Source organism: Primulina tabacum, chromosome 6 (genome assembly GCF_025594145.1).
Source record: "Primulina tabacum isolate GXHZ01 chromosome 6, ASM2559414v2, whole genome shotgun sequence".
NCBI classification, from domain to species: domain Eukaryota; kingdom Viridiplantae; phylum Streptophyta; class Magnoliopsida; order Lamiales; family Gesneriaceae; genus Primulina; species Primulina tabacum.
The window spans coordinates 42,498,088-42,520,947 of record NC_134555.1 but is presented as its reverse complement, the minus strand read 5'-3'; the positions used below and the strand labels follow the sequence as shown (position 1 = coordinate 42,520,947).

The 22,860-nt window shown below is 35.3% G+C and overlaps 2 protein-coding genes across 3 annotated transcripts; one reads left to right on the top strand and one right to left on the bottom strand.

Annotated features, from left to right (window-relative positions):
• The first annotated feature begins 834 nt into the window (after window positions 1-834).
• LOC142549708 (uncharacterized) lies at window positions 835-11,669 on the top strand. Of its 2 annotated transcripts, XM_075658799.1 has the most exons (21): window positions 835-915; window positions 1,034-1,106; window positions 1,238-1,373; window positions 1,742-1,902; window positions 2,336-2,460; window positions 2,549-2,648; window positions 3,191-3,287; window positions 3,966-4,017; window positions 4,378-4,479; window positions 4,567-4,713; window positions 4,807-4,969; window positions 5,055-5,285; window positions 5,366-5,520; window positions 6,151-6,279; window positions 6,396-6,513; window positions 6,640-6,835; window positions 7,005-7,116; window positions 7,190-7,344; window positions 8,002-9,487; window positions 10,193-10,387; window positions 10,911-11,669. In XM_075658799.1, the coding sequence occupies exons 3-21, from the start codon at window positions 1,354-1,356 to the stop codon at window positions 11,379-11,381; spliced, it is 4,215 nt and encodes a 1,404-aa protein (XP_075514914.1). In that variant the 5' UTR covers window positions 835-915; window positions 1,034-1,106; window positions 1,238-1,353; the 3' UTR covers window positions 11,382-11,669. The 2 variants fall into 2 exon arrangements, with proteins under 2 accessions (XP_075514914.1, XP_075514915.1); XM_075658800.1 differs by lacking the exons at window positions 835-915; window positions 1,034-1,106 and having other exon boundaries at window positions 1,262-1,385.
• Window positions 11,670-18,377: 6,708 nt separating this feature from the next.
• Window positions 18,378-22,399, bottom strand: LOC142549707 (uncharacterized). The gene is made up of 10 exons (XM_075658798.1): window positions 21,955-22,399; window positions 21,704-21,808; window positions 21,467-21,583; window positions 20,846-21,301; window positions 20,402-20,745; window positions 20,223-20,322; window positions 20,067-20,126; window positions 19,712-19,795; window positions 19,494-19,610; window positions 18,378-18,861 (listed from the first exon to the last, which is right to left on the bottom strand). Exons 1-10 carry the CDS (start codon window positions 22,012-22,014, stop codon window positions 18,526-18,528), a joined length of 1,779 nt encoding a protein of 592 aa, XP_075514913.1. The 5' UTR covers window positions 22,015-22,399; the 3' UTR covers window positions 18,378-18,525.
• Between the last annotated feature and the right edge of the window lie 461 nt (window positions 22,400-22,860).

Here is a 22,860-nt window from a genome sequence, read left to right as displayed (position 1 = left end):
AGTACTGGTATTACTTTGAATGCTGTGTTCCAGTGAGACACAAAAAACGTCCTTCACAGTTAACTGGATTTGTTTGAAAGAGATGGAGAGAAACAAAGTTAGAAAACTAAAAGAAATGATATGTTTGGGAAGATAATGAAGAACTCCATTTCATCTCTTTTAGATAAGATAATTACAATCAACCATATTTATAGACTCCTACAACTAATGAACTATTGACACTCGCCTATGTTTTGTTTTTCCCTGAGTTTGTACTCCCAGAGTTTGTTTATACTGAAACTCACCTATGTTTCATAAAAACACTTTAATTATATTCCTTTCAAATCGTCCTTTTTCTACGCATCTGTGTCTCAATACAAATTTTGGTTTTATTCGTTATCTCTTCTGTTTTGACTTACTACTTTACATCTCAATTCATGTCATGAATAAGAATTGTTATGCTCCCTTTGCTTGTGTATGACTCCTGTTTTATTTATATTCAGGATTGTACAATTCGATCCTGTGATTTTGACAGTGAGCAAACTTGTGTGTTGCATTCCCCTGAAAAGAGGACAGAACAGATTACCCCTGACACTGAAGTCCATCTTGCCTTGACTCCTCTTCAACCAGTAGTGTTTTTTGGATTCCATAAGAAGATGAGTGTAACAGGTTAAGCCAATCTGTTCTTTTGGCATCCATGTTTGGGGTGGGGTGGTTAGGTTAAGTCTATCAATTTTTTTATTATTGTTTGAACTTGGAGGTTTTTACTTCTATGAAACCATACGAAAGGTTGGAGCACTTTATTGAATTTGTTATTACCATTATCATTGCCTAGTTGTTGGAACTGTGGAAGGTGGGAAGGCTCCAACAAAAATAAAGACTGATTTGAAGAAACCCATTGTCAATATTGCTTGTCATCCTCGCCTTCCAGCTTTCGTAAGAATTTTAATTTTAAGATGATACTTAGACGTATAAAATTGCTTTTGTTAGTTCTGCTACCCATGATATAGTGCCCAGAATTTATGGAGCTTATTCTTCTCTGCCCTTGTACCAGTATGTAGCTTATCAAGATGGTTTGATTCGAGCTTACAATATCCATACATATGCTGTTCATTACACCCTACAACGTAAGAGTTGAACAATACTTCTATGTTCATACTTCCTTTTTTTACAACTGAAGCAGATGATAATTTAACTTCTCAGAATAACTGTTTTGTGTTTCAGATTCGAACTTAATAATATATTGATTCCTTTGCAGTTGATAACACCATCAGGCTACAGGGTGCTGGAGCGTTTGCATTTCATCCGACGTTGGAATGGATTTTTGTCGGTGACAGATGAGGTACACTTTTGGCATGGGATGTATCCACTGAAATGCCTATGATGATTGGAATGTAAGCTAACATGTATATTTACGCTACCCTTTTCTTTACACATGATTATGTAATCTGTGACTGTTTTCACAAGTTATTTTACTAAGATAAAAGATAGTATCATTGGTTGCATGCCTTATAAATCCTTATCATTCATTTACTGCCTACATGACAACTTTTTCTCGATCCCATCAATTTTGTCCAGCGTCATCCTACTTGGTGGCAAATTCTTCAATATCTCCTTGTTTCACTTCCTTAATTATTTTTTGAATCTTATGCTCTTTCTTCAGTTTTAGGAAACTTATACAGAATTTATGTGGTAGCCTTTATTGTTTTCGGTATTTTGTGCATTGTGTTTGTCTTAACGATGCTAGTTGGTTGGAATACAGTACACAAGTCGGTTCACAACCAATCACTTCACTTGCTTGGCTTCCAATGTTGAGGTTGCTTGTCACTTTGTCCAAAGATGGAAGTGTTCAAGTGTGGAAAACTCGTGTAACCGTGAATCCTAATAGACCTCCAACACAAGTAAACTTTTTCGAGCCTGCAGGTTAGTTGAGCATGTTACTTATCCGTTATGATGTTTCAGTTGCTCTAATTCAGTGTTCTATGTATAAAGTCATGACTTGGAGGTTCAGGAGGTATATGATCCTATCTATCATTCTACCTTTTGGCCATGTAAATGTTGTTTTAATGTAATTCTTATGCGTCCTTTCAGTTTATAATGTAAATTTTGTTTGTCTTTTAAACTATTTGCATGATTACATTTAACCCAGGATATTTTCTTGACTAGTGAGGTTTGACGGTTATATACGTAATCTTAGTCAACCAGTTTACTGGATTATTTAAAACTCTTCAAGGATGATTAATCATCACATATTTGTTTCCCCCTTTTCTTAGCAAGGCTTTCTATCCTTTCTATTATTTGCTTCTTAAGCATGCATATATAATCTCATTTATTCTGCTTGTATCTTATCATGCAGTTATTGAATCCATGGATATTCCTCGTATTCTTTCCCAGCAAGGGGGAGAAGCCGTTTATCCTCTCCCAAGAATTAGGTCTTTCGAAGTACACACAAAATTGAATTTAGCAGCGCTTCTTTTTTCAGTAAGCGTCACCATACTATTTAGTTGTAGCCTGTGGGTTACATTCAGATTAGTTAACAATCATAAATAGGTTGTATGCTTCTCAATAGAGCACGGCTGGTGGAGATAATAGGAAAAATAGAGCTGCTTATACTAGAGAGGGCCGGAAACAACTCTTTGCTGTTCTGCAAAGTGCAAGGGGATCATCAGGTGATTGCTTAATATAGACTCTTTACTTGATTGGTCATTTATTTTTACTTGTGTTGTGGCGGATGGGGTACCGTTAATATATTTTGGCTAGCGTGACATGGCAGATATTTCTTGTTATTTGAATACTTCTATGAATGATGAATTTGATTTTGATTTTGATTTATGAACCTATTTTTCTTGAGAGAGTCAACTCCAATAATATCTAGCAGTTTGTTCAACAAATAAAGAGAAAATATTTCAACCGTTTTCAGGCTTTTTGTGCTGACTTTCAACTGGGATAGATTTTTTGTGTAGCAGGATTTATCTTGGGAAATGAGTGGACAAAAAGCATTATTATTTCTTGAATTATATACTGATTTGAGGTTAAAGGTTCTTAGGGGTAATGCAATGTCATCAAATAATCAGTAAAATGACTGAAGCCTGAAAGTTCTTATTTAGAGATTTCGAATACTATTTTATTTATTTCAATTGTGAAAAGTGTATTTAATTGAATTGAAGGGTAAAAAAGATTCCTATTTTGATGTCTCTTACATGTAAAACAGCGTCCGTGTTGAAGGAAAAACTTGCTTCCCTTGGTTCATCTGGTATATTAGCTGACCACCAATTGCAAGCCCAGCTGCAAGAGCATCATATGAAAGGGTGAGTCTGGAAATTGACGTGGCCATTCAATGCAATCTCCAGTCATTGTATCAGCATCTATACTGATTATGTCTGTAACAAAAAGATTAACTCTAAATTGAAAAAACTTCTGTTTTACGTAGATATCTCTCCCTGTGTTTTTTTAAATTTTTTGTGCAAGTTCTGTAGCCAGATTCATTGTGATTGATTGGTTTGCTTTTACATTCTTTTTCCTACATCTATGCAGAAATTTTCCTCTGTTTTTTTCTAGTCTGAAATATAAGATGATTTATTGGCTCAGTTATCAACCTATTTTGTGTCTCTCCCCACAGTTAGCTAATGGTTGCTTTGATTGGATGATAGGAATGACGTGCAGTGCGCACACTAGCCTTATCAAGTCTATTAACCCACTTTCAGTAGTTATTATCTAAAGGATCAAGTTTCTAGCTTATGACCATTTACTCATTATATTCCTGCTATATTATGACTTGAGCAGTTATAGTTGAGGAAATTGTTTATAAAACAACATTATCAATTATGTGGCATGCCAACTAGTTAGTTTTTCAAGAAGAAAATTAACTGAATTATAGACTGAATTTTGTCAATGTTTTGTCATATATCATCCTGATGCATGGGCTTGGATTGTAGAATATTTTATTTTCACATTCGTTATTAACCCTTATTTAACCTTTTTGTCAGCCAAAGCCAGCTAACAATCTCGGACATAGCAAGGAAGGCTTTTCTTTACAGTGTACGTAAATATGCTGTCTGATGATTTTGTTCAGTTTTTATTGATGTTTAGGATGTAAGAGTAGTTAATCTTGATAGATTTTAAATTTTAAGTTTTAGACTTTTATTCGTAAAGAAATAAGTTTGAGTTTAGATCAGTTTGGTACCACATCATAAATTTGCATGAGAAATATCCACACTTGATATTTGGATGATTGTTAGTTAAGGTCAAGGGAAATTGTTCGCTAAACATGGGAGCTCATAGTTTGAAAATTGTTCGCCTGTATAAGAAAAACACAGATTAGCAGCTAACAACTATAAATTTTCTGTTCTTATAAAAGTAAATATCGTTTAACTATCAACCTTTTTCTGGTTGTTGCAGCATTTTATGGAAGGCAATGCAAAGAGTTCTCCAATATCTAGATTACCTCTGATCACTGTATTGGATACTAAATATCATTTAAGGGACTTCCCTATTTGCCAGGTAAATTAGCCATACAGTATAGCAGCCTAAGCTTATATTAGATTTTATAATACATATGGGGCCATCTCTGATAAGTTAATCTGGCAGCCTTTTCATCTGGAGCTAAATTTCTTCAATAAAGAGAACCGGGTTCTTCATTATCCCATCAGGGCTTTTTATATTGAAGGAGCAAACCTTGTGGCTTATAATATCACTTCTGGTGTGGAAAATATATATAAAAAGCTTTACAATTCGGTAATATTCGATCAATTGGATCTTGATTTGTTCATCTAATTGTGATCAAGCCAATGAGGATATACACCTAACCCACCCTTCTTGCACTTTCAGATTCCTGGAAATGTAGAATTCCATCCAAAATATGTGGTATACAGTAAAAAGCAACACATGTTTCTTGTAGTCTATGAGTTCAGTGGTACCACAAATGAAGTTGTGCTGTATTGGGAAAACACTGATTCCCAATTGGCGAATAGTAAATCTACCAATGTCAAAGGTATTTTCCTGGGTTTTGCTTGCCATTCTTGTGCCTTTATATTGTGCAATAAATATATGCTTTACTGTTTTTGCAAATTTTTCAGGTGTAGATGCAGCATTCATTGGTCTTAATGAAAATCAATTTGCTATTCTTGATGAGGATAAGACTGGACTTGCCGTGTATATGTTAGCGGGAGCTGCTTCAAAAGAATCCGTTGAGAAGAATGGAGCAGTTGATAAAAATGATGCCGTGGACACTGAAGTTGCTTCTATTAAGGGTCCTATGTCATTTTTGTTCGAAAGTGATGTTGATCGTATTTTTTCTACTCCTCTAGGTGCTTAATGGGGTGTTGTTATTCATCCATGTGCTTGAACAGATTGAATAGAATTTGATCCAGACCTTCTGCTTTTGTAGAATCAACTTTGATGTTTTGTTCTCAAGGGGACCAGATTGGCTTGGTTAAACTCATCCAAGGATACCGCCTTTCTAATGCTGACGGGCATTACATCTCAACAAAAGCTGAAGGGAGAAAATTCATTAAATTAAAAGCAAATGAAACTGTACTTCAGGTAGTTATTCAGATTATACTCGTAAGCTACAGAAAACGAATATGTAATCTTATGGCCGTTCCTGTCTTCTTTAAGGTTGCATGCCATTAGCAGACCTATTTCATCACGGTCCTTAAGATACTGCTTCAGTTCTGGGTCAGAAACAAGTAGAAGCAGGATTGTTCTTAGTTAGCCTCCTTCTAATTGGATGACTTGATATCAGTACAAATTATAAGAATTTGCAAATGGTTGCAATCAATTAATTGCCTCTGTGTAAAGTGTAGGGATTTTTTTTTTCTGTTGTGATTACAAATCTAAAGGAAACTGCTGCCAGCTCTGGAGTTTAAGCTTTCTGACTTTAAAACATCCTCGTGGAGAGAATTTCTGTCCGATCCTCCTCTTGTTCTCTCCTTTATCTAGGTATACAATTTTATAAAACTGATATTTCCGTCTAAGTGATTTTCCTTTAGCTCAGCATGAAATTTTGACTGATACATGTGCAAGTGTTTTTTTTTAAGCACTGTTCCAGCTTTTCAAAGTTTGACTATGTTTATTTTATATTCCCTTATTCTATTGACCACGTGTAGATAGTTTTGATAAAAGTTCCTTTTGCTAAAATGAATGCTTCAAGATGAAAGCTTCTCATGTTAGGTACAATGGCAAGAGACACTCAGGGGATTTGTGGCAGGTATATTGACCACACAACGAGTGCTTATTGTTACAGCAGATTTGGACATTTTGGCAAGCAGTTCTGCAAAATTTGATAAAGGAGTTCCTTCAATATCCTTATGTCTTTAACTCGTCTCTCCCCCTCTACCTTCTCTACTTGCACCCTGTAGCTTTTCTTATATAAATGATGTTTTTGTACCCTTGTGGTCCCCTTGACTTGTGATTACTTTAGATCCCTCCTGTGGCTTGGACCTGCACTTTTATTCTCTACTTCAACTTCTATTAATATGCTTGGTTGGGATGGAAAAGTGAGGACTATACTCTCGATCAGTATGCCTAATGCAGGTGAGATCTGATGTTTTTCCCAAACTGGTGTCCTTAGCTGCCTCTGTCTGTGTATTGTTTTGCATTTGAATGCCAGTTTGAGTTTTTCACTCTATATCTGACTCTTTACGATGTAATTATGTACAGTGCTGGTTGGAGCTCTGAATGACCGTCTTCTGCTTGCAAGCCCTACTGATGTAAATGTTAGGCAAAAGAAGAAATATGAGATAAAAAATTGTCTTGTTGGGCTGCTTGAACCTCTTCTAATTGGGTTTTCTACTATGCAACAACATTTTGAGCAGAAGCTTGATCTGTCAGAAGTCCTATATCAAATAACATCAAGGTTGTTTTTCTTGGCTTATAGACATGCTTTAGCTCTATGGTTGGCACTTATGGTGCAAAAATGTGATTTGGTGAAACAATGGATTTATCATACTTATCTTTCGCTTGCAAAAGTTCAATATTCCACACTTGTGGAAGTTTATTGATTGACATATTGTGTGATGATGAAGATTCGATAGCTTGCGCATTACTCCCCGATCACTTGATGTTCTTGCCAGAGGCTCTCCAGTTTGTGGTGATCTTGCAGTATCGCTGTCACAATCTGGCCCACAATTCACTCAGGTGTTTTTTAAACTTCTTTTGTATCGATGACCTCAAATTATGTTCTTAACTAACTTTCTACTTCTACACTAAGGTGTTGAGAGGAGAATATGCAATCAAAGCACTTCGCTTTTCTACTGCTTTGTCTGCATTGAGAGACGAGTTCTTGCGGTCAAGAGATTATCCTAGATGTCCCCCCACCTCACATTTGTTCCATCGCTTCCGCCAGTTGGGATATGCATGCGTAAGGTGTGTTGATATGTGCTTTAAAAGCTTAAACTGTAGGGCTGTCAATTTGAGAACATTCAATTGAAGCTTATCTTTGTAGTCATCTTATAGCTTATAACTTATTGCATGCATATATATGTTGCTTAAATCATTTTCTTTTTATCTTTGATCCAGACGAGTGCTTGAGAAGTGTTCTTTTTTGCCGTTTGTTCTGAATTCTCTAGGGTTTGGTTTTTATTACAACATTTTATGCTCTTTGTTTTAAACTGTTGTTGAAATTTACATTTAGATGTTTGTATTTTTTAAGTATTAATGCTTTCTGGTGTGTGGTGACAGATCCTCAGTCATTCTTGTTGACTGATTTAACTGGTAAAACTTGCGAGATTTATGTCACAAGTCGTGTTCCTTCAGATTTGATGTATTTTATGATATTTCCAGGATTAAGTGTTTTAAAACAAATTCTGTGTTTGTAAAAGTCGTGTTCCAGAAAACTTTGAACTCAGAAAAATATGGCCTTTATCATGCATCATATTTATTTTGTATCCAGGAATCATTTTGTTTTAATATTAATTGGATGGATCGCAATCTTAGATCTCTGGCTCTTTGGGTTTTAGTCATCTTGATTTTTATCTTTCTACTTCTCGCTCTATGATGTTGCCAATGACTTTTTTATTACAGATATGGCCAGTATGACAGTGCAAAAGAAACTTTTGAAGTTATAGCAGACTTTGAAAGTATGCTTGATTTATTTATATGTCACCTTAATCCTAGTGCAATGCGGCGTCTAGCCCAAAAGTTGGAAGAAGAGGGCACTAATTCAGAGTTGAGGAGATATTGTGAGAGGATTTTGAGAGTTCGCTCGACTGGGTGGACCCAAGGCATCTTTGCAAACTTTGCTGCTGAAAGTATGGTTCCTAAAGGACCCGAATGGGGTGGGGGAAACTGGGAAATCAAAACAGCCACGAACTTGAAGGACATACCTCAGTGGGAACTGGCTGCTGAGGTCATGCCTTACATGAAAACTGACGATGGTACCATCCCGTCCATTGTTACAGACCATATTGGTGTTTCCACACGTTCTGAGCTTCACAATTTCTGTGAATTATTTTCCGGTTGTTATTCTTCAGGGACATCTAAAGGTTTAAGTTATTTGATCAAAGGAAGAGGAAATGTTGTGGAAGTGAGAGAAGATAGCTTGGCTAAAGCATTTAAAGCTGGAGGAATCAAGACAAACGGGCTTCAGCAATTGCTTGCTTCCCCTACATCTAACAATCCCAAAGAGGCACCTGAAGGTGATTCCTTGATGGGACTAGAAACTCTCTCTCAGAAACCTGCAGGTTCTGGTACTGAAGATGCACAGGCAAAAGCTGGAGAAGAGTTCAAAAAGTCGATATATGGTTCTGGTGCTGATGGTAGCAGCAGTGATGAGGAAGGAACTTCAAAAACCAAAAGGCTACATATTAGAATCCGAGACAAACCAATTGAGTCTACTAAAGTAGATGCTAGCAAAATTAAAGAAGCCACGAAGCAGTTGGGTCTCCCAATTAGTAGGACCAAATCATTAACTAGTTCATCACCAGATCTTGGGCTAGTTGTACCTCAACCAGCTCCAACAACCAGTGGAACTGCTGCAGCTCATACCTCTTTTCCAGCTGATATGTTTGGCACCGATGCATTCGTCCAACCAACACCTGCGTTACAGCCTACTTCCATGGGTCCTGGTGTTGGACTTACAGCCGGGCCAATACCAGAGGACTTTTTCCAGAATACAATATCATCCCTTCAGGTTGCGGCATCACTGCCTCCTGCTGGGACATTTCTCTCAAGATTGGATCAAAATCCTCAAGGTACTGAAAGCGACAAGATCCCTGCTACCCTGGGTACCGCAGTTACCATGGATACTGGTCTACCTGGTGGTGGAGTACCCCCTCAAGTCACTCAACAACCAGTTCCATATGAGTCTATTGGGCTTCCAGATGGAGGTATTCCTCCATATTCTGTGCCTCAACCTGCTGCACCATCACAGCCACCAACTCTGATGTCACAAGCTCCAGTCTCTACGCAGCCCTTTGATCTCAGTTCGCTTGAAGCTCCTGGGTCCAAAACATCTGCAAAACCCGCTGAAAGATCAGCTTCTCCTCCGAAGGCTGTGCGACCTGGACAGGTAAGTATTTGTTTTCTTTTAAAGACAATTCTCTGGAGCCATTAGCTACTGTCATACTGTCCTATCTTTTTTTAAATGGGTGCAACTTTTCCTTTCTTTATTTTTTCTAATTTTATGTAAAAAAGTTACTTTAATATCTTGAACATAAGGATCGTAGATGATGTGCTTGACTAAACCCTTTATTGTGCATGCAAAAGTTTTCTTAGGAGGGTTGCACCTGGTTTATGCATGCAAGTCCGTCTCTTTGCCGAAACTTAACTTAAAAACTTGGCCATCTGTAATCTCTCACAATTGAATATGATCAACACTGTTGTGTTATAATTATGCACAAGGGAGGTGCTTAAAATGAGACTAGGTATCTACGTATTGTGTTTGTGGAGAACATATTAACTACAGCAGAGACCTCCAGTCACCCTTTCATATTGACTTTACTTCGTACAAATGGTTTATTGAATGGACACAGTTCAACGAACGAAATAAGAAATGTTTAACTTATTGTCCTTGTGGCCTGTTTACCGTGTGGCTCCCTCTCTCCACCGTGAACTCGTAATTTTCCGGTGAAGGGGTATCATAAAATATGTACTTAAAACTATGTGGAAGCTCCGATATATTGTTGAACTTGGAAATTCATTTATTTAGAAGCTAGAACCTTTGTTTGGGCACATCAGAACTCTTTAATTATGTTCTGGTTCCTTTTTAATCTAGGTTCCCCATGGTGCTGCTGCTGCAGTCTGTTTCAAGATTGGACTTGTGCATCTGGAGCAGAATCAACTCTCAGATGCATTGTCCTGCTTCGATGAAGCTTTCCTAGCTTTGGCCAAGGATCAATCTCGTGGAGATGACATTAAGGCACAAGCTACTATTTGTGCCCAATACAAGATTGCTGTTACCCTTCTTCAGGTATTATGGTTCTATTTTCCTTGACAGTTATTGAGATTAACTTATTTTAATATCTCTTTTTTTCTTCATTTTTTTTCTCGTGTAAACCAAGGGCGATTTTGTTGAATCCTTTATGTGTAGGTTTAGATGAATGAAGCTTAGTTCCTTTAACATGTAACATTCTCCCTTGGAAGTTTCGCTGGACCTTATTTCCTCTCGGACACATGACTGACCAATTGACTCATTGAAGTAATGTCAAAGCAAAATTTTATGTGAAAACATTGTTGTTGCAAGTTAACACTTGCATGGGTTTGTCTAGTCATTTGTTACGACAGACAAAGCTGTAGCTTTCTTTTTGGGTTCAACAGAGTCACAGAATAGAATGATTGTCATTTTGATCCCGGAGGTTTTGCATTAAATCCAAATGATCTCTCCTACTTCACAAATCATGCGAATTAATTTCATCTACTTGTATTAAGAACCCGCTTATCCATTAATGCATTTCCACGTGAATGAGAATTTTGGCTATTCTATGTTACTGCAGGAGATCAACCGACTGCAGAAAGTTCAAGGTCCCAGTGCAATCAGCGCGAAAGATGAGATGGCTAGATTGTCGTGTCATCTGGGCTCATTACCTCTTCTTGCAAAGCACAGAATAAATTGCATTCGAACTGCCATAAAAAGGAACATGGATGTGCAGAACTATGCCTATTCTAAGCAAATGCTCGAATTACTCTTATCAAAAGCACCTCCAGGAAAGCAAGATGAGTTGAGAAGCCTAGTTGACATATGTATTCAGAGAGGCTTGTCCAACAAGTCCATAGATCCATTAGAAGATCCATCCCAATTCTGTGCTGCCACACTGAGCCGTCTATCTACTATTGGATACGATGTCTGTGATCTTTGTGGTGCCAAATTCTCAGCTCTATCGAGTCCCGGCTGCATTATCTGTGGAATGGGAAGCATAAAAAGATCAGATGCAATTGCCGGACCAGTTCCTTCACCATTTGGCTGAGGTCAGCAGCAATGCACTTATTATCCTTACTGGCACGCCTCTCTTAGTGTTTTAAATTCTCATCATTTTTATCTTTTTGTGTGTATATGGGCCATTTGATCTTATTCACTTAACGGACAGTTTTGTTTCTATGTAACTGTGCTATTCTCACGATTTATTCCTCCACGCCCTACTTATTTTCGGGATGATATTGTTAGAATTAGACAGTTTTGTGTCAAATACAGTTACTGCTATTGGTGAGATTGATAAATATATCGAGTCAGGGCCGTCCATATGTTGGAGACGGAATGCAGATCTGCTACTACTTTTCCATGTTCTTTGTATTTGCTAACGTTATTAAAGAGTTCAAAGGGGGCAACAAATAAGACATCAGTTTATCGTATACATAACGCATAAGCAGAGTACTCAATTTAAGACACAATGAAGGCCCCCAACTACTGCCTTACTAGATTTGGTCAAAAGATGGGGGAAAGATGTTCACTTCCAAACTGATGAGAGCGGATGGATTGTCTTTACATTCCCTTCTGCGGAATTAAGGGACTCGACACTCAATGAGGGACCATATATGGTTTGTGGATACCATTTATTTATCAAAGAGATGCCACGATGCTTCCGATTCATGGAAGAAGATCTTAATGCTATACCGGCTTGGGTTCAAATCCATGGCTTACCCCCGGATTGTTGGAACCACTTAATACTCAGTAATATAGCTTCTGAATTGGGCTCACCGATACATATGGATCTACTGACCCATGGGCGCAAGAGAGTAAGGTATGCAAGAGTCTTAATAGAAATTAATGTTTCCAATCCTCGTGTGCATGAATTACAGGTGGAGCTACCCATTGGGATCGTGAATGTCAAGTTCGTGTTTGAGCAAGACGTCAAATTCTGTAGTGAGTGACGTAAAGTTGGACATGACAACACATGTTGCCCCAATTCGATTGTTGGTGAACATGCAGCGGGCAACAAGTCATAATCCATCCAATTCTACACGGTTTCGCTCAAAAAGTGTGGCTTGGAGACGTGATAAATCACGAGGCCGATCGAGGATGGTTAGCAAACACAGACATGCTCGGCCTAGAATGGATAACCCGAATAATCCCAGCACAGAATTGAAAGGCCCATCTGAGCTACTTCCCACGGTGGAGGTTGGGAAAGTTGCGGAAATCGGGGTAGTGGAATGTGTACAGCCTACAAATCTTGACAGTGAGTTACAGATGCTAATTGATAAGGGAAAACGAGTTGTTGAAAGTGAATTCCCCATGTTAGGGGATACGCTTGCACAACCTTATGAGGAAAATGAGGCATGTATGGAGGTAACAAGCAAGAAAAGTAAGAAGAAGAATAAGAGTGAGAAGAAGAACAACGGTGGGTTGCAAGGGCAGAAGGACAAAAAATTGTCCAAATTCCTAGAGGATTTTGATGACACAAACTCTTGTGATACAGATTACAAGGTAGGGGGGGATCGAGACTTGGAAAATAGATACTTTGGGAATGAAGAGACGGGGCGGCAACCCACAATTGCCTCTGGTTGTAGATGAAGATTGCTTGTTGGATTATTAGGGGACTCCACAAGCCCCTAAAACAAAAGAGTGTCCGTGACAAGATGAACACTCATAAGATTGATATTTTTGTATTTTAGAGTCTAAGTTGGATGAGAAATCTCTGCAAACCATGATGCGTATCCATCTCCCAGGTATGCAAGCATGTAATAATTTCTTGCTTTCTAATAAAGGTATGATCGTTGTCTTGTGGAATCCAGGCACGGTTGATATTAGTATTATTAGTGAGCATGCGCAGGTTATCCATCTTCGGGTGACTTGTGTTAAGAGTAAACAATTGTTCTTTATATCTTTTGTTTATGGTTTCAACACAATAGTGCAACGTCGTGCCCTTTGGGAGGATTTGAAATACTTTGGTAGCACTTCTGGATCAGCGTAGTATAATTAGAAAGCCATTCAAATTCTTCAACATGTGGACGCTCAGTGCTGGTTTTGGGGATACTGTGGAGAGAAATTGGTACTTCAATGGTCATGGTACTTGGCAATACAGACTAAAACAATTATTTAAAAGGTTGAAACGCCCACTGCTGGCCCTGAACTCGGTGAAATTCAGCAACATCTCAGCACGTGCTAGGGAAGCAAAAGAGAGACTTGAAAGATTACAGGTCTGGATGCTTGCGAGTGGTGTTATGGCTGATGAGTACAAAGAGATTAGAAGGACACCGAAATGTTAACGGAAGCGGAAAGATCGTTCATTGCTCAAAAGACAAAATATGATTATATCAAACAAGGGGACAGATGCACCAAATTCTTTCATGATCTTATCAAGAGAAACAACAATAAACGATCAGTAATGACAATATGTAAGCAGGATGGTACTACTACTACAAGTACAGCTGAAGTTGCTGAACTATTTCTTGACTTTTACAAAAGTTTGTCGAGTACTAAGGTGGATAGAACAAGTGCGCACCGAGACACCATAGAACAAGGATCGTGTGTACAGCATATTCATTGGCCGCAACTCACTGCTCCTGTCACCACAAGGGTCGTGTGTACACTAAGAGTATTACTTTTTATTGTGAATATTGGTAGGGTTGATCCGTCTCACAGATAAAGATTCGTGAGACCGTCTCACAAAAGACCTACTCTTAACATTTATGCAACTTGAGTCAAGCAAAGTCATCTATTTGGTATGTCAAGTGACGTGAAACTAAATTTACATATACTAGATAAATGCACGTGCGTTGCACGTAGAGAAATAGAGATAATTTGTATATAATAATTTTATTTAAATATATTGGAATTATTTTTGCAATAAGAATAACTATTAATAGATTAATAAATAATTATTTGGTAACAAATAAAATCATGACATTTTTTTGTCTTTGATTTGAAGACCCCCTGAAATCTTTTTGTACCCATCGATTTTTATTTTCTTAGCTCTTTTTTTGTAGGCGTCAATTGGTTCGTCATCTCGAATCTCTATTTCATCTTCATCTTCATCTTCATGGATCTTTATGTTTCTGTTGATGCTTAATTCATTTGACTTTTCTACCTTTGGCGGTACATTGCTTTGTTTAGTTTGCTTGATAATCTTCCGAGATCTCCGTTTCCTGATATTGACATTTGTTGTTGGATAATTGTCATGTATCTCAATAGCTTTTTGCCACAATCTTTAACACTCCATCACGTATTTCTACTGAATTATCCAACTTGAACAAGAATGTGTGGAGTTTGGTTGACTTAATTAGCAAATCTTTATATGGGTTATTTGGTAAATTTTGCATTGCAAATTTTTATTGTTAGATTGAAAATCTAAATATTTTATTTATGTAGATATAAAATCATTTGTTTGTTTTTTTTATACCTGATCATGAATTTGAATGAAATCTTCAATAGAACATCAACAAAAGATGCCGCAACTTTTCCAAATAATGTTATTCTTAGCGTCTCATTCCCATCTTCAATTGTGATTGTTATTCTATACCTGCAACATAAAGAAGTAAAGTAGTGATCATCTCTTTTTTTTTTTTACTGTGATCTAAAACTTGGGTTGAGTATTGGTATTTTTTATTACCTTGGAATGATCTTAATTGGATAGTTGATGCAATTGGCACAACTTGCTTTGTTGTTTGTTTTTGTAGCAGCTTGGAAACAATGATCACATGTTTCATACCATGGAGTAGCTTTGTTTTCGATTTCCTTTATCTTGCTCCGTATCAAATGTAGTTGTTCTATGTAAAAATAAGAAGCATTTCGAATCTTGGTTTAGTTTGAATGTTAGTTGTTAAAACTTTTAATATTTAGCATGGGCAAATTATCTGGTTTTTGTTTTGTATCATTTTAGTAATTAAAACTATTAAGATTCATAAATAGTAAATGCAGTACATCCGTCAATATAGCTCGGTTTTTTGTTACATCATCTAATGTAACTTGTTTGGCGTCTATGAGTGTCTTCGTAACTCAAAGTTCTTTTAACTTGTCTTGTTTTTGGTCTGCATCCAACCTACAAATTTATTATAAATAATAGTCTTTAATCATTCATATATTATAATAAACAAAATTTCCAGTGTTTTTATCTAGTTTCTAACATCATTTTATATATTTAAAAAGAAAGCTGTCATGCTAGAATAATTTTTGTGAATAAATAAGTAAGTTCATACAATTTATACAATAAAATGTATAACTCAAAAATACGAAGAGTTAGAAATTCAGAAATATGTACCATGTTTGTATTTTTTGGTGATGTCACATAGTGGGTTAAGAATCATTGCAGTTGTAGGCGTAGTTTGTAAATGTTGTGCATCTGTTTCATTTTTTCGATTTACACCACACATTAGTCATTTTTGCTAAAAAAAAATATTTAAAAATAAAGAAAGAAAGTTTGTTTTACAACATACTGAGAAATATGACTTCTATTTTCAGTTCGAAAATTTATTTATTCAAGATAAGGGAACTTACGCAGAACTTCTTTTGCATTCATGAAATTGGCAAGTTCGTCAAATCCCTTGAATTTAAATATTAGGTGTGGCATCTTTAGCATCCGAGGTAGCTATGAAACTATGGTATTTTTTTTGTAAATTCAGCTCAAATTTGGGGTTGACATTTGAATATCTGGAGTCTATGCATTTGATAAGAGAGTTGTATATTGTATACAACTTATTGATTTCCAATAACTTGCGAAAATATTCATTGACATTTGAGAAAATCAATTCATTAATCATTGTACCCTGTTTTTTGCAAAAAAAAAAAAAAAGTAAGCAAAATTAATTTGATGGTAAAATACGTGAGTATGAATATTAAACTTGAGGCAAAAATAAACTTATATATGTCTCTTTTATAAGTTATAGTAAAACTTAGAAATATGAAATATAATAATTATCAAAAACAAAAAAAAAATATAAAGACTAATTATTTTCATATGAAATATATAATATTACAAAATAAAATGAAATTATTTATTATCTAATTAAATTTTATTATTTTGTTGGTTTAGTTTTGACAAATATATCCTTACTTGAACAATATAAACTTTATTTTTAATATTTATATGCGAATAAAAAAATGATTTGCATCTCATTTTGATTCAATTCTTTTCAAATTTTTCAGTTTGGATTTATGGTTTTTTCAAGTCACATTAAAAGTTAACATCCCTATATCAAAATCAGTTATTTGCTGATATATTTTGAACTATGTCGTATCTGATTTTTATAATGAAAACAAAAAATAAATATGTTGCACATAAAATATTTTTCACATAAAAATGTTTTTGCTAACTAAAAATTTTAATTTTTTTTATCACTTTTTGTGCTTCATATATAAATTAATTTATATGTAAAATAATTAAATGAAGAATCAATTATTAATTTTTTAACAGTGGTTCAACGTTTATGAGACAAAAAATGGCAATATGAGATAATTTTAAATGATCGTACTCTATGTTAAATAAAAATATTATAAATTAGTTTGAACATCAAATTTGTTGAGGGAAAAATAATTTGGTCGATCTGATTTAGTTGATATTTTCTTGTAGAAACGTTAATTATCAAATTATAATTGAATGTTTTTTATGAAAAACTGGTTGAAAGCAGTATTTTAATCAAATTGATTAAATAAACTAATTATTGTTTTTTTTTTTCATTTTTTATGTAATTATTGTGGAGTGTATATATAATTCGCGAATTTTTAAAGAACTATTAAAAAAATAAAATAAAATTTGTGATAATTTGTGTTATGCAGTTTTACATAAAAAGATACAATAATAAATCATCGCTGTAAAATTTCAATTAATGAAGATGACATCGTTTCTAGAGTAGATTGTTCGAATGATAAAAATCATATGAACAGAAGATATCTACTTTTAAAACACAACTTTAATATCATATGTGTATGTAAGTTTTCAACTTCACAAATCAAACTACTATTCTAATTTTTAAATTGTCATTTTCATCAACTAACAAAAATTTTTTTTAATAAATTGTCGCTGAAAAAAATCAACGAAGTGTGGTATACAGAGTCAAAATGCATACTGCTTCCAACTTCCAAGTGATCATAATCGATCAAACATGTAGAAAACATAATATAAGCATTGTGAAATGAAACATGAATCTATCATATCAATATTACACCAAAGAATTGAACCAGAATATTAAAACAAGCCCATCAAGCACTTCTCATAGAAGATTAATTCGATGGTAAAATACTTGAGTATGATTGTGTTTGTAAATTTCAGAATACAAATAACTATAGGTACTATAACATATGTCACTGGAAATGTTTTTTTTTTAGTGAAAAAGAAGTTGAGATGTTTAACAATTATTTACTGTTGTGCAACAATTTGATGATAAAAATGAGGTGATCAAATATGTATATATAAAAGTGAGTGAAAGAGAAAGTGTACATGCATGAAAATGAGTGAAAGAGTCAATTAAATAAATACAAGGATAACCAATTAAAGATGAGGAAAAAAATGATACAAATTTAATGATGACAACTAATTAATGAGGATAATAGAGTAAAATCACAATTCAATCCGTATATTTATATAGATATAGATTAACAAGAAAATGAAAATTTTACAACTACAAAAAAAATCTCTCATAAATTTATTTGGAAAACGATTGTTTAAGTTTCAAAACCACGTTTCCAAAAACAAAAATTACACACACATTGTGTGTGACTCTATTACTAGTATATTTTAAATGTGAGAAAATTATAAGATTATATAACTTTTAATATCAGAAATTATAAATTAATAAAGATTGATTGTAAGCTCAATCTTGACTCATGTGTTATTATTAAAGGAAAAAAAAGCACATTTTTCCAAATAAATTTCATAAGGTGAACTTTCAATGAATATAGTGCAAGTGTCAAGCAGTTGAAGATGACCCAAAAACTCCCGTTACAGAAAGGAGGAATCAGAGACAATTACCGACTTGACAAATATATATATATTTACATACATGAATGATGGACAAAATATTCGAATTTCTGACTAAAAGAATGAATTTAACCCCATTTATTAAAACATACATCCCCATTTCTACCAAAATTCAAGATTATTGTATACATGTATTGATTTTCCTAGGCACGATCCAAGAATATAATAGACATGGACCCATAAAGCTCAAATCTTTTACAAATTACACATTAACTTGAACGTTTTTCGTTTGCGGCATATATATAAGATACCGGAAAGTAAAGTTGTAAGGTGAAAATTGAACTAATTTTGAGAGTGGCTCTTTCCCTTTTGCCTCAAGGCATTTGACTGCTTGGTTCCTGAGCTGGTCCGGTAGTTGTAGGCAAACCCAGTCTAGTAGTGCGTCCAAGTCCTTGGCGAAATCAAGAAGATACCAATCCAACAACTTGGGAACTATTAACTTTTTGGCTGACGATGAAATCCCGACTGTTGCTTGTAGATAATATCTTTTGGCTGTTTCCAGTTCTGTCTCTATTTGAGATGCAGTGTACACTCTCACCTGATAAAAAATTCAAGAAATTGTGCATCAAACAACCATAGTTGTGAGTTTTACGGCTAAACATAATAAAAAGTGCCGGGGCCAGCGTGGACATAGCTATAGGACGTGTAAGCGAGACTCTGCATAATGGATTTTGTCAGGAATTAGTTCATGTATGGTCCATTCTGTGAAAAAGATAGTTGAATTGGCTAAGTAGTTTCGTATCTACCCGATAAATGGATAAGAGACAACATAGCCATCCCATTTGCAAGTCTGATTTTCTTTTTAATTTTTTTTGCCATTTGCAAGTCTGATGATCTCATAGTGTTTCTTCACATTTCAGAACTATCCTTGTCGGGCTATTCCTAAAAATTGTACTATAGAGATTGGTTCTTTTTCCCTTTTTATCATGCTCCGTCGTAGAATCATTAGCTACATTCTATGCAATGACTTGTTCTAGCAATCGCTACGTATCCGTTCTTGTTCTATGAAAATTAATTAATCCATACTGCTAGAAAAAAAAAACTCATTGAAAAGTCATTTAAGTGCTTTCACGTTTCACCACAAGTTGTGGCGAATCTCATTAATATATACAGTCAGTAGAAATTTAGAGAACGATTTTAGTTAACAAACAGGAGTGATGATGAGCTTACAGCCGGGGAGGACCAACTTCCACAGGAGAGAGCAAATGTGACTAAAGGTTCTGACCATTCCAAACCCAATGCTTTGAAAACCTTCATTTCTTCATTCTTCCAAGATTTTGTGCATGTCTATTCAAAGATTTTATAGAAGGAATTAACTGTTGAATCTTTCAGAAATACTGAATGTTTAGCATAAAAACAGTTATGAAATAATGATATAGTAAACTTACATATTTCAAGTGATATGGTAGTCTCAGGATAAAGTGTTCTATCATTATTCCAGTTAGAAGGAATCCCCCGACGTTTATTGTCGCCTGCAGGAATCATTGTTAGTTTCCAATTTGGCGCATTTAGGAAGGGAAAGCATAAAAAATTGATTGTTGTTTCATTTGAGGGGGACGACTACAGCGTTAGCACGTCAGATATGTCCTTGAACATGATACTTATACCAGCTCAAGTTTTATTGATGGAATATACATCATACAGTTCTACTTGATAATGATTTTTTTATCTTTAGAACAAAATGGAAGTGATGTGCAAGCTAAATACAATTAATTTCATCTCGAAGTGAAGAAAAAAGCTTGCCTTTTGTGCCAGAGTTACAATCATGTCTGGACTCTCGGGTATTCCATGCTCTAAAAATGCCTGAAAATTTGATGTTTTGATATTGAAAAGGGCCAAGAATTGCAGCATATCATCCTATTATCTATAAAAGTTTCTTTTCGAGTAGGGGTGGCTTACATTCATGATGCATGAATTGTACACATTTATCCAGAAAGCAAGCTTCTGCTGATGGTTTAAACTCTCCAACTTCACAGAGGCTAGCTTGTCAAGAAGAATCCTGAATTTTATGGAAACAGAAAAAATTATTATCACCATTTTCTACGCTACCAACAAGAAACCATAAGTTAAGTACATACTTAAGTCTACGAATCAGAAACGATGCATTTGTTTTCCTGTTGGGATCAAATGAACCAGCTTCCACTGCATAAAAATGCTTGTAGGCGCCAGTTTCTTGTTTCTTCAATAAAGAAGAATTGAAATAAGGATCTCGGAAGTCCGATTCAAGGGCAATTTCACCAAATTCACTTGTTTCTAGAGAAGAAAAGGACTCCAGATCCATAGTTTTTCCTTTTGATGAACTTAATCTAACAAAGGTACTGATCAAGCACTTCAAGATTTCCGCAGACGTTTTATTGGCCTCACTCTCCATATGATCATCAGAACTTGTGGAGCTCTCCTGTGCTTGCTCTACAATTCTATTCTGCAGCAAAGTACCATATCGTTCAGCACTCAGTCTTCGATTAGTCTTACCTTTTGCAAAAGTTTTGTCCTACCTGTCTGAATTCAAAATAATGAAATACCTGCATCTTAAGGGAATGATCATTATTTATTGAGTCAGTCTTTAGTTGCCTCTTCACAGGGGTGCCTATAACCATAAACTTATTATCTGGCGACGATCCATTCTCTTTTACGTATCTATTTTCTAAATTCGAAGCCAGAATATTCCGAAGTTGTTTAACATTTGTCATCTCAGAGCAAGAACTTGCAATATCAGTGAGACCGTCGGATTTTCTAGTCGTAGAACTCCTTGAAAGACGAGGAACAGGTCGTGCGACGATTGATCCTAAATTAGCTTCACTTTGTGACAAGGATCTTGAGTGTCTTTTTCCCGAGGATGATCTCAGATCATCTGCACCCTTTTTGGAGGACAAGCAAACGGCTTCTTGATACAGGCCTTGTCTGAAATTCACCACTTGTTCTTCTAGCCGAACCACCTCCTCTTCTAACACAGCCACCTCGGCTAAAAGCTCGAGTGTCTGCAATATAATGAACCAAACATCAAATCATTTACTATAACCAATTCATCTAGGAACTCCAAGTAAATATAACCAGTCGAAGCACGACGAAGATCAAATGACGATCGCCCTCTTAATCAGAATATCGATTCTTATTTCGAACAAGAATAAAAAAAATGAGATTACATATTGAGGGAGATAAGGAGGAAGACGAGGCAGAGCTCCTAAAGGTCTATTAAAAGCTCTCTCTAAAGCTCTGTGAACATTCTCTTCATGTCTCAGCTTCTTCTTCAGATTATCAACCTGTCATATTGAGCTAAAATTAGAACAGAAAGAGAAACAAAACACAAACACAAAACAGATAAAAAAAAATTGGCTAAATCTTATCCAAGTTTCAGCTTTCATTCTGAGAATGGAGCATACATCTTCTAATAAGGCCACTTTTCTTTCCCTCGCTGACCGGCGCCGATTCGCCCTGGTTTTGTCCGCTTTTTGCAATTTGCCTCCCTCCATTGCCATTTTCTTCCCCTACCAAGATTCAGATTTATCATTTACTGAGCAACAAAATGGATTCTTGAAGATCGAAAACAACCAAGATTAGTAATCAATACCTACAGTTCCCATTGAGAGAGGAGACAAACTTCAAGACTGTAAAATATAAAAACAAAACTCACATTTTGAGGAAACAAAGGTGCTTCCTTGGAATTAATAATGGTGCCAACTCTACTGTTCATCTACTCCGAGTTTCTGCAACAAATACATGCACAAAACCAACTTCTCCTCAAGAAACAGAACAGCAGAATCCCATTTATCTCCAAGAAATAATAATAATTAGTAAATAAAAGTACAAGTAATCCTTGAGCAAGAAAGAACTTTGCACTTTGACTGACAAAGAGCGGGAAAGTTGAAAAGAGTAAACGTGAAAATGAAATCACTGAAATGGGAGCAAATAACAAAGATTTTCAATGCGCGTAGAGCAAGGTATCTTCATATATATTTTGTGGATAAATAAACGAATCTTGGAGGGAGTGAAAAAACTTGGTAAGAAACGAGAAAGATCATCTCTGCTGACTGATTGACCGAGAGCAGATGGGAAGAAAAGGACGAGGTTTTAGAGATTCGATGCAACTGTTAAACAGTGCCTCGTACTCGGAGATTTAGTGATTTAAAGCGTTCTAAATTTTTTTCTTTTTTAACAAAATTATTCTAAAATATTTTTAAAACAATCACAGGTATAAATAAATTATTACGTAATTCTAGATCAGAATTGTGCTTGAAGATGTGATATGTCGTGTAATAGCTAGTAAAATCTTTATAAAGTCATACTTCATAATTGAATTATGTCGGACATAAAATTTTCGTAAAAATTATTTTGAGACGGATTTTTTATTTAGATTATCAATAAAAAATATTACTTTTTATTTCAAAAATTTACTTATTATTATAAATATTAGCATAGTTGTTTATCTCACAAAAGACCTGTTATAAACATTTTATGTGTCTGGATTCGAGCTATGTGATGTTTCTAGTTTTTTGGAAATTTATTTATATAATTGTATGGTACCATTGATTTTACGGTT

Excerpts from the sequence above, each read along its gene's own strand:
- LOC142549708 (XM_075658799.1), top strand. The coding sequence starts at position 1,354 with ATGCCTATGATGATTGGAAT. Across the intron at positions 6,280-6,395 it reads TTGATAAAGGAGTTCCTTCA|TTTAGATCCCTCCTGTGGCT; the intron begins ATATCCTTATGT and ends ACTTGTGATTAC. Across the intron at positions 10,388-10,910 it reads TTGCTGTTACCCTTCTTCAG|GAGATCAACCGACTGCAGAA; the intron begins GTATTATGGTTC and ends ATGTTACTGCAG.
- LOC142549707 (XM_075658798.1), bottom strand. The coding sequence starts at position 22,014 with ATGAACAGTAGAGTTGGCACCATTATTAATTCCAAGGAAGCACCTTTG. Across the intron at positions 21,584-21,703 it reads AAGTGGCCTTATTAGAAGAT|GTTGATAATCTGAAGAAGAA; the intron begins GTATGCTCCATT and ends TCAATATGACAG. Across the intron at positions 19,796-20,066 it reads TTGTAACTCTGGCACAAAAG|GCGACAATAAACGTCGGGGG; the intron begins GCAAGCTTTTTT and ends TGATTCCTGCAG.